This window comes from Lithobates pipiens, unplaced genomic scaffold, assembly GCF_037356315.1.
Source record: "Lithobates pipiens isolate NorthernLeopardFrog02 unplaced genomic scaffold, aLitPip1_a1.2 Scaffold_19, whole genome shotgun sequence".
Lineage (NCBI taxonomy): Eukaryota > Metazoa > Chordata > Amphibia > Anura > Ranidae > Lithobates > Lithobates pipiens.
Genome location: NW_027507764.1, coordinates 340,028,120 through 340,039,164, shown reverse-complemented (window position 1 = coordinate 340,039,164; position 11,045 = coordinate 340,028,120). Strand labels below are relative to the sequence as shown.

Below are 11,045 nucleotides of genomic sequence, written 5' to 3'. Positions count from 1 at the left end.
GTGCTCCCAAAACAAGCATGGCCGCCTGAGTAGTAAACATGCTTGTGTCGGGGAGATAGTTTCGGTTTGTGATTGTATGAATAAAGCGCGATGTCGGGGGAAAGCCTTTCCTGTACGATCGCGAGGTGTTCCCGAGTCGTGTGTGCTCAGTGTCTTCTGAGGACTCATCCTGTGTGACAGCTGGAGGTATCCATAACTACCACATCCCATGTTTACCAATATACACTGATGTTTGTTTCTTCGATCGGAAAGGGTTAGGGTCAGGTTTTGTCTATATCTCTGCTGGAGACATTCACCATCACTTCCCTTATCTGATGCCTGTCATTGGACAGGAAGTGAGGGGAAATCTCCCTTCTGGGATTTTATCTGACGGACAGGAAGTGAGGGAAAATCTCCCTTCTGGGATTTTATCTGACGCCTGTCACTGGACAGGAAGTGAGGGGACATCAATGACAGACAGCAATAAAATGTGGTGAAAAGTCCTAACCCTTCACATTCTACTAGATGTGTTTTTTATTCCTGTCCTTGAGGATGTTTCCACTCAGTTCCTGTTATGAAACCCATCAAATAGACAGGAAGTGAGGAGAAGTATCCCAGAGATGATAAACGCCCTAACCATTTACACATTTTTTTTTTTTTTTTTATCTCTGTCTATGCCCTGTTTGGGGACATTTCCCCTCACTTCCTGTTCTGCCCTGTTTAAAATAGTAAGGGAGAAGTATCCCAAACATGGAGCACAAAACCCTTAAAACTCAACAAGAAGATTTGTCTTCATTTCTGTCTGCGAAACAGACTCATCTGGAGAGTGCAAAATCTGGTGCAGCTGTGCATTATAGCCAGTTAGCTTCCATGTTTTGTTTTTTTCGCCAAAGCTTGAACAAGCTGAAGTCAGAAGCTGATTGGCTGCCATGCACAGCTGCACTAGATTTCAATTTTTAGGAAATCAACTCATTAGGCCCCTTTCAAATGATCGACCCTCTCGGATCTGGTGTGTTTTTCAGGTGGATCTGAGCGGGCCACCCATTGACTTTTATGGGCAGGAGATGTGCCCGCTGACACCCACTTGCCATCCGATCTGACACGATCCACTAAAAACAGACAGATGGCGATACATTCTCCATCCGTCCAGTGGCTGGGATCAGATGATAATGAACAGGCTGTCCGTTTTCATCCGATTTCACTATAGAGAGCAGAGGGGCTCTGACAGGTCCTTCCCTACACAGTGAGCGGAGATGGACCTGTCATCTGCCTGCTCAACGGAGCAATCCCCTGCTGAGCTAGCAGAGTCCGTCCAGCGGATTCGCCCTGTGTGAAGGGGGCCTTACTGTTCTTTCTGAAACTATAAAATAAATAGGAAGTGCAAAGAATTCAAAACATAGACCACAAAATTGATTTGTTTTTTTATTTTCAGCTGGATTTCAATCAGTTATGCCTTTCTTTTTTTATGTGTTTTATAATACTTAGGCTACTTTCACACTGGGGCGCTTCACAGGCGCTACAGCGCTAAAAATAGCACCTGTAAAGAGCCTCCCCTGTTTCTCCAGTGTAAAAGCCTGAGGGCTTTCACACTGGAGCTGTGCGCTTGCAGGACGGTCAAAAAAGTCCTGCAAGCCGTCATCTTTGCAGCGCTGAATGAAAGTGCCCCTGCCCATTGAAAACAATGGGGCAGCGCCACTTTGCGGGCGGTTTTAACTGCCTCACTAGCGACCGAATAGTGCCGCTAAAATGACGTTAAAGTGGCACTAAAAATAGTGCCGCTTTACCACCGGCCCGCCCCAGTGTGAAAGCAGCCTAACTGTCTAACTGTATGTGTGTGTGTGTGTGTGTGTGTATATATATATATATATATATATATATATATATATATATTTTTTTTTTTTTTAGAAAGGAGCACTGACATAATGATATCTACCACTGTCACCAATCTATACTTCATCAGTATTATTTAGACCCCTTTCATACTGAGCTAAGAAAAGCACCTGAAAAGCTCACAAAAACCTATTTCCATTAAAATGAATGAATGCTTTCACACTGGGGCAGTGGGCTGGCAGGCCAGTGAAAAAACACCCCTCTCCATTGAAATTAATGGAAAGATCTTCAAAAGCACCTGAAAAGCTCTTCAAAAGCGCTCAAATGTTTTACTGGCAGTTTAGAAGCACCTCAGTGTGAAAGGGGTCTTAGGGTCCTTTCACACGGGGTGGATCAGTGCTGATCCGCCCCGTGGATATCCGCTTGCTCAGCGGGGATTGCCAGAGCGATCTCCGCTGAGCAGGAAGATGACAGGTCTGTCTCTGCACACTGCGCAGGGACGGACCTGTCACCGCGCCGCTCTCCCCTATGGGAGATCGGATGACGACGGACCGCAGTGTCCGTTGTCATCCGATCCGATGAGGGATGGAAAAATAGCTTTTTCCTCCGTCACACTTTTTCGGATTGGAGCGGGTCAGATGTCAGCGGACTTGTCACCGCTGACATCCGACGCTCCATAGACCTCTATGGTGCATCCGTTCAGGTCCGCCTGAAAAACTGACAGGCGGACCTGAACGGATCTTCCGTGTGAAAGGGGCCTTAGTCTCTGACCATAGGCTTGCGCAGGGGGTGTGCCTGGGCATACCCTAATCAGAGGTTGCCAATCACACAGTGTCTGTAAAAAGCCAGAAGCTACAGTCTCTGCTGTATCTTTGGCCAATGGGAACGACACTGTACCTACCCCCTTCCCCAGCGCAACTTATTTGACTTTTCAACAGGAGGTGCCGGTAGCTGGAGCAGGCAAGAGAGGGAGAAGTAAACACAGCCTGCAGTGTGGGATGGACATCAGCCTATCAGCAGAAGGTAAGCTGGGCTGAGCACAATGCAGTAAGTACACACACATACATGCATGTATGTTAGAGCTTTGGGGTGCATACCGTAACACAATAGGCTGTACACACCTATGTCTCTGAAAGTTGATTTGTATCCTGTGGTGCTGACTTGATCTCTAGTAAATGCTCTGTGTAAATAGTCCAGTTCTTTTTCTAAATCCTAAAAAAAAATATATAATAAACACAGAATCAAGCATGATGCAGACCTGTACTTTGCCCCTACAGGGCTAAGAACTGGTGTCTTAAAAAAAAGAAATAAGCAGCCCTGCATCCATTGTCTACATTGGTGCACTGCAGTTTAATGTATTAATAAAAAAAATATAACAGCTGCGTGCTTGTATTTCCAGGTGCAGTAATGCCCATGGAATTGAATGCTAGTGCATATGAAAACTTGTTGTTTGGTTTGCCACCTTGGAAACTATCAGTTCTGAAAGTTCCTCGCATATCTTTGCATAACTATACATGTGCAAAAATAAATGTGTATTACCTGATTTGATCACTTTTTTGTTTCTCTTTTTGTAAACAGAACATTTTATAGGAATAAAATGGCCCCAGCTCGGTCTTCAATTGGCTACCCTTGGATTCTCAATGCAATTACAAAATATAAAGGAGAAACTTTCATGCTTAAACCAGCACCTGCCCAGGTAGTTGAGGTAAGTTTTATTTAGTGTTTGTATCCCATAGGAATTTGGTTTATATCGGAAACCTAATGGGAGCAAAAAGGATTTGTATTAAAGCCCAGTTGAACCCTCTTATTTATTTTTACTTTAACGCAGTCAAGCTACATAAACCGTAATAAGTATGCCTTTTTTTTTTTAACCACTTGACATCCGCGCTATAGCCGAAATACAGCACGGACCTCAAATGCCATGAGGGCATCCATGTACATCCTAAGGTTCTTGCAGTGCGCTCTGTGAGTTCTTTGGACTCAGCTGTTTACAGAGCAAGGGCCCTTTACCACATGATCAGCTGTCAGCCAATAATCATTAGTGTTCTTCAGGAAAAAGAGCAATGTTGATTAAAAGAGTGTTCAAGGGGATATGTCCCGGCAGCAAAGGAGGTTTGGACTTCAACTTTCGCACGCAAGTAGCCCTGCGGCCTGACTCTCCTCTCTGCTGCTAGTACAGGGCACATTTTTTATTACAGGGTATGAATCCTGACTGTATTAAAGTAAGGCTATATTTACACATGTCTGACTGTGGTTTGCAGTCTGGTTCGGTTTTGTTCACTGGTTCTGGTGCAAATCTTTACTTGCATTCCCACCAAAACTGGACCCAAAATCGCACAGGAATCTTTTTAGAAACTGACCACGGCCAACCCATACATATGTGAACCAGCTCCATCGAAAGCCGGTCTGATTCACATGTTATGCAATTAAAAAGGCATCTGATTCACATATATGTGAACCAAGCCTAATACGGTTTAAACCCAATTGCATACTGAGATTCAAAAGGGATGCTGCAAAAGGAAATCTGATTTCATAATGGAATGAACCTAACACAACTGTATTAACATTAAAAGAGGAATACTTTGTACACAATGACCCGTCTGCTATCCCTCGGGTAGTGTGGGACTCTATGAAAGCCTTCCTGAGGGGATTGCTGATACATGCTATTAGTGCATACAAAAAATCCAGTGTGGAAGGGGGGGAACCTTCTTGCAGCAGATGTGCAATAAAAAGAATCTCAATATATTCAGAACCCCACTCCTTCTAACCGCTCTATATGGAAAGATGTGCCATTACTATATAACTATACTATACTATACTATATAAAAGGACGGCTTTGTATAAAGCCGACCAAGCACAGTTTTTCACCACGTGTAGGTATTTTTAAGAAGGAGAAAGAACTGGTCATTTGTTAGCGGTTATTGCTAATTCCCAAGCACAAACTCAATTTATTTAGTCTGTCCTCACACCTGCAGGAGTGGTCTCCCATAAACAGGAAGACATTTTGCATTATTTTTGTTCCTTTTATGAAGAACGGTATCAGAGCAAGGTTGATTACCAGATGGCCCAACTTCTAGCCCCACTGAATGTACCGCCCCTTTCGTCTAGCGATCGTAAAAGTCTTATTGCCGCATTACGTTAGATGAATTAATTCAGGCAGTATCAGACTCCCCTAATGGCAAAGCCCCAGGTATCAATAGATTACCACCAGAGATATACAAGAACTATACAAAAAAGAGGCTTATGTACTTTCTTGAGCGAAGTGCATTTTGCTTAAGGCGATGTTTTGTAGAAACAAGTACATCCTGATCAATCTGGCTTAATTCCAGCTAGGTCCATGGCAGTGAACTTGAAGACTTTTCCTTAACTTACAACTGCCCTCAGATAAAATGGCCAACAGGGCTATTTTGTCTCTCAATGCTGCCAAAGCCTTCGACAGTGTATAGTGGACATATCTTTGGGAAATTCTTGCACTATTTATCCTTGGTAATAGATTTATAAGGTGGATTAAACTCCTATACTCTGCTCTGTGAGCATGCATGCAAATTAATGGTTCAGCATCAGAGTTTTTCCCCCTCTTTCAGAGTAACTAGGCAGGGGTGCCCTTTATCCCCACTGCTATTCGCGTTAGCTATTGAACCACCTGCAATAGCAATTAGGCAAACTGATACCATAAGAGTGTTCTGGAGGGGGCACAGGAAGAAAAACTATATGCGGATGTCGCTTTGTTGTTCCTTGGGGACACGGACAGCTCATTGATATCCATTATGACCCTGATGGGAACATTCGGTTCGGGATTTGCTGTGAGCTGCGACAAGTCCCTTTTATTCCCATTGGATGAGCCTTCTCCCACTCTACCGCAAATTGCCTAACAAATCAAAATAGTGCCATCTTTTAGATATATAGGTATATGGATACACAATAAAGTGGAGGATTATCTACGTTATGATCTGACTCCCATCCTCAACAAATTCAAAACTAAAAGCCAAGCATGGACCAAATTACCCTTATCGGTGGTGGGCCGAATAAATCACCAGTGTGGATACCCCTTAGGTGGTTTAAAAAATTGATTCCTTATTCCGCATACTTTTATGGAGAGGCCAAAACCTTAAGATTAAGTTATGAACACTTCAGCTACCTAAACATGTGTGGGGTCTGCGCAATGAGCGTTCCTCTTTTCATTCCTGAGAGTACCACTGCTGATGTAGGGGTCTGCCTATTGGTTTCCCTGATGATTGATGGTGGCTTTTGAGCATCGATATCCATACCTGTGGAGTGTAATCCTGGTGGAGTGGATTAGTCTATGTATGATGATCGCTGGTGCTACCATTTGATTACCCACTGTGCATTTCCCTTCAACTGAGGGTAAGAGTCAGTATTATTGGGTGTTGGTGACGGCTGTTCTGTCCAGTGTACCAGGATTCACCTCAAGAATATTTTGGCTTGACTATTAACGGACTACATTTAAATAAGTGCTGCACCTTTTTACTCAATACTATTAACTGTACCTATCAAACCCGCATAGATCTAGACCCTAAAATATGCCTCTTGGGTTATCTTGATGAAGAAATATTTACACCTGATATTTTTTACAACGAATAGACTGTTTGTTAAAGCGGGAGTCCGCCGGGACTCCACGTTTTTTTTTTTTTTTTTTTAAAGTCAGCAGCTACAAATACTGCAGCTGCTGACTTTTAAAATAGTGACACTTACCTGTCCAGCGCGCCCGCGATGTCGGCACCCGAAGCCGATCTCTAGATTGGCACTCGAGTGCTGCCGCCGCCATCTTGGGTATGGGAATCATGAAATGGAGCCTTTCGGCTTCATTTCCCGGTTCCCTACTGCGCATGCGCGAGCCGTGCTGCGCAATGAGGACAGTCCCCGCTGCCTCTGGGATCTGTGTGTTTCCCAGCAGGCAGCGGGGCACTTGCGGAAGGGGGCGGGCACTTGCGGAAAGGGGCGTAATGTACGCCCCTTTCCGCAGAGAGCTAGCCCGGAAGTGGGTGCAGTTACCTGGATTATCCAGGTAACTGCACCCCCCTCCCCCCTGAAAGGTGCCAATTGTGGCGCCGGAGGGGGGGAGGAATCCGATGAGCGGAAGGTCCATTTTAGGGTGGACCTCCGCTTTAATTATCGTGCAAAACAATTGTCTCCTGGGCCCCCTACACATGAGGAATGGCAACTTAAAGTTAACAATGCATTATTGAAAGAAAAAGTGTATTGGAATAAAGGCACAGCTAGTAAATTTAATTAAATTTGGGAGCCCTGGTTGGAAGTTCCTGGCTTAGCCCCCTTCCCATTCGTGTCTTTTAGAATACTGCAGTGCTAATTGGTTGAGCGAGGGACAAAATACGGCAGTAATGAATAATCGCTAGTTTGGTCAGCCCCATACACACGATCCGATCTTCCGCCAACAAATGTTGGATGTGAGCTTGTTCGCTGGAAGTCCGACCATGTGTATGCTCCATCAAACATTTGTTGTCGGACATTCCGCCAACAAATGTTGGCTAGCAGGTTCTCAAATTTTCCGCCAACAAAACTTTGTTGTCAAAATTTCTGATCGTGTGTACACAAGTCCGACGCACAAAAGTTCACACATGCTTGGAATCAAGCAGAAACAGCCACACTGGCTATTGAACTTCCCTTTTCTCGGCTCATTGTACGTCACCATGTTCGTAATTGTTGGCCATAATTTGTGTGACCGTGTGTATGCAAGACAAGTTGGAGCCAACAACCTTCAAACAAAATCACACAGTTTTGTTGTCAGCAAGTCCGATCATGTGTACGAGACATTAGAGTTTCACATATCCATTGCTAAAAGTTATATCCACAAACCACTGTAATTAGAGTTCTCTATAAGATTTGGATGCTGTCTTATACTTTTGTATGATGTAACTGGATGTTTCATCCAGTTACATCATACAAATTATCTGTATAATTTTTTTTTTCCTTTTTGATCTGTTGTGTTTTGTTACTAAATGTATGTCTATAAAACAAAAAGCTTTCAATAAAAATTATTGGGAAAAAAACATTTAGGCCCCTTTCATACTTGTGCGACTTGTCCTGCTACTTGGGACTTGGGGTGCCCCATGATTTCCAATGAGTACCATTCATACCTGTCCGAATTCAAAGTAGTCCCTGTACTGCTTTGGTCTGACTTTGATGCGAGTTGAGGTCCCTAGACCTCAAGTTTACACAGGCATTTCCTGATATCGCGTTTTGTGGCCGCAAAAAAGGGGTAAAATCATGTGACTGAAGTCGCGGTAGTGTAAAAAGGGCCTAAAATATATGTTAAATGTCCAAGTTTTACCCCTACGCTACAAATGCTTTATGTGAGCCTCATTGGCGACATGACAGATCATTGCTTTTTACATATTGTTTTTACTTTTCCACCATGACCACATGGCCAATTGTTGAAAAATTATGAAGGTGACAGATCTCAAGGTATTGTGTGTTTATTTGCTTGTTCATGTCATCATGACCAGAGGCGTAGTGTAGTGCTATGTACACAAGATGGTGACATCAAAGGCTTTTTGTGCGTTTAAATTTGCACAAACAAGCTGTTGCTGTGCAGGAAGGAACGATTCACCAATGTCACTCTGGCCTCCGCTATGGCCAGACCTAACACCCTGTGACTTCTTTCTGTGGGGTACACAGACTTGGTGTATGACCACCCCCCCCCCCCCCCCCCAATGCCACAGTACCTGAACTACCTGAGATGACACATCACAGAAGCAGCAGAGATATTATCTGAGGACATAATGGCATGAGTCTGGGCAGAACTGGAGTACCATCTTGACATCTGTTGTGTCCCCAACGGAGCTCACATTGAACATTTGTAGTGCAGAGGTAAAACTTGGGACAGTTAATGTGTCTTTTCATGGTAATACAGTGTTGGGCCCCTTTCACACCTGAGGACCGTTCAGATCTGCCTGTCAGTTTTTCAGGCAGATCTGAACGGGAGCTCCATGTACCTCTATGGAGCATCGGATGTCAGCGGAGACATGTCTGCTGACATCCGGTTAGCCCCGATCCGATCATCTCTGCTAAAACCAGACGGATGCAAACCCAATTTTTCATCCGTATGGGGGATCAGATGAAAACGGACAGGCGGTCCGTAATCAACCGATCCCCCATAGGGGAGAGTGGGGCTCAGACAGGTCCGTCCCTGCACAGACTTGTCATCTGCCGGCTCATCGGGGATCAACGGAGCTATCCCCGCTGAGCTATTTACGGGCTCAATGCGGACAGCCCCGTGTGAAAGGGGTCTTAGGGTAATTCCGTTATGTATAAATCAGCTTTATTTTTGCGCCATCCTTTTTTAATCACACTTTGTTTATTTTGAATTGTAGAATTAGTCCGAATATCTAGATTCCATGAATATTTTTGTATAACCTAGTCCTAATCTCTAACCCTAAGGCAACAATGAGATGGGTGATTAGCACACCATGCGATTTCCAGTGACAGAAATCTGCAAATTCCTGCGTCTGGAATGACAGGTGTGTGTGAATAGCTGCCACCACTCAGCCCATACAAAGCGATGACATGATGATGGGCTCCACAGCTTTTCGGGACTGTTTGCACAGCCATTGATTAACCCAGGGGTTGACAAATTTGCTTGGAATCTAGGAGCCAGCTTAAAAAGTTAGGAGCCAGGTTCGTGACGGCGATCCGGACCTGTCCCTGGCCTGACATGGAGACGAGTGAGGGGAAGATAGCAGCGCCGTCGCCGCCCGTCTCCAAGTCATTGCCCATAGCTCTTAGAGGGACATTTTTTTTTTTTTTTTCAAATGACAATTTTTTTTTCAATTGCATTTTAGTGTAAATATGAGATCCGAGGTCTCTCTGACCCCAGATCTCATATTTAAGAGGACCTGTCATGCTTTTTCTATTACAAGGGATTTTTACATTCCTTGTAATAAGAATAAAAGTGACACAACATTTTTTTTAAAAGAACAGTGGAAAAAAAAAAAGTTAAAATAAGCAGAAAAAATAATAATTTTTAAACGCGCCCTGTCCTGCCCGCATATAAAATCGGTGTTCGAACCACACATAGGAGGTAGCGCCGTGATCGGTAGAGCGAGAGCAATAATTCTAGCCCCAGACCTCCTCTGTAACTCAAAACGTGCAACCTGTAGAATTTTTTTAAACGTCGCCTATGGAGATTTTAAAGGGTAAAAGTTTGTCGCCATTCCATGAGCGGGTGCAATTTTGAAGCGTGACATGTTGGGTATCAATTTACTCGGCGTAACATTATCTTTCACAATATAAAAAATAATTGGGCTAACTTTACTGTTGTCTTATTTTTTTATTAACTAAATTATTTTTCCCAACAAAAGTGCGCTTGTAAGTCCGCTGCACAAATACGGTGTGACAGACAGTATTGCAACAACCACCATTTTATTCTCTAGGGTGTTAGAATAAAAAATATATATAATGTTTAGGGGGTTCTAAATAAAGGGAAGAAGAGGCAGGTAATATAAAACAGTCATTAGCATTGCTGGTTTGTCATACCAACGGCGACCACAAGAGGGCGCCAGATTCCATAAGGAATCATAGGACCGCAGAAGGCCTCAAAGCCGCGGCCTAAATTTTCGGCCGCCGGCGAAACGGCCCGACGCGATCACGCTGGGGGGGTCCACAGAGACAGGATACCCCCAGCTGTGCTGCCCCAGGCGCGAGGTCGCTATTTCTAGTCGCCAATGCGACCTGGCGCCCGGGTTTTGTCGAGCCCTGGATTAACCGCCAGCCAAGATCACCACAGTTATTCACTGGCTGTGTGAACAGTTTCAAATGGACCCGCTTTCAGCCTGTTTTTGTCTTGTATAGGTTGAGTGGCCACGGATTCCTGCCACTTGAAATGAGTGAGGTATTTTTACCGTCTGTAGCCTAAAATAAATACCAATTATTTATAAAGCAGTGAATGCAATTTTCACTGAACATGCAATAGTGGTACCAAACACATGTACCAGGATTACATGTTGTGAATGTTTGGTAAATATCTTTTGCTTCATGAGTAAAACTCTAAGGCCTCATGCACACGAGACGCAGTTAAACGCGCGTTCAGAGGCAGTTGGACACTTTTTTCAACTGCTCCTGAACTCATTTAATGTTATCCTATGTGTCCATGCACACAGTCTTGTTTTTTGCCGTTTTTATGCAGTTGCGTTTAACCTCGTTTTTCCAGAAGCAAAAAAATGGGTTCAGACGCAAAAGTTTCCACGTTTCAGAAGCAA

The 11,045-nt window shown here is 44.0% G+C and overlaps 1 protein-coding gene across 3 annotated transcripts in view; it reads left to right on the top strand.

Moving 5' to 3' along the window:
• The first annotated feature begins 6 nt into the window (after positions 1-6).
• ACD (ACD shelterin complex subunit and telomerase recruitment factor) overlaps positions 7-11,045 on the top strand; it is a 72,283-nt gene continuing 61,244 nt past the window's right edge. For 2 of the 3 annotated variants that reach the window (XM_077492116.1, XM_077492117.1), the window contains exons 1-2: positions 7-186; positions 3,388-3,514. In XM_077492116.1, the coding sequence (XP_077348242.1) occupies positions 3,407-3,514 (108 nt within the window). In that variant the 5' untranslated portion in view covers positions 7-186; positions 3,388-3,406. The remainder of the gene's footprint in view (positions 187-3,387; positions 3,515-11,045) is intronic. The other variant, XM_077492115.1, reaches the window with a different exon arrangement.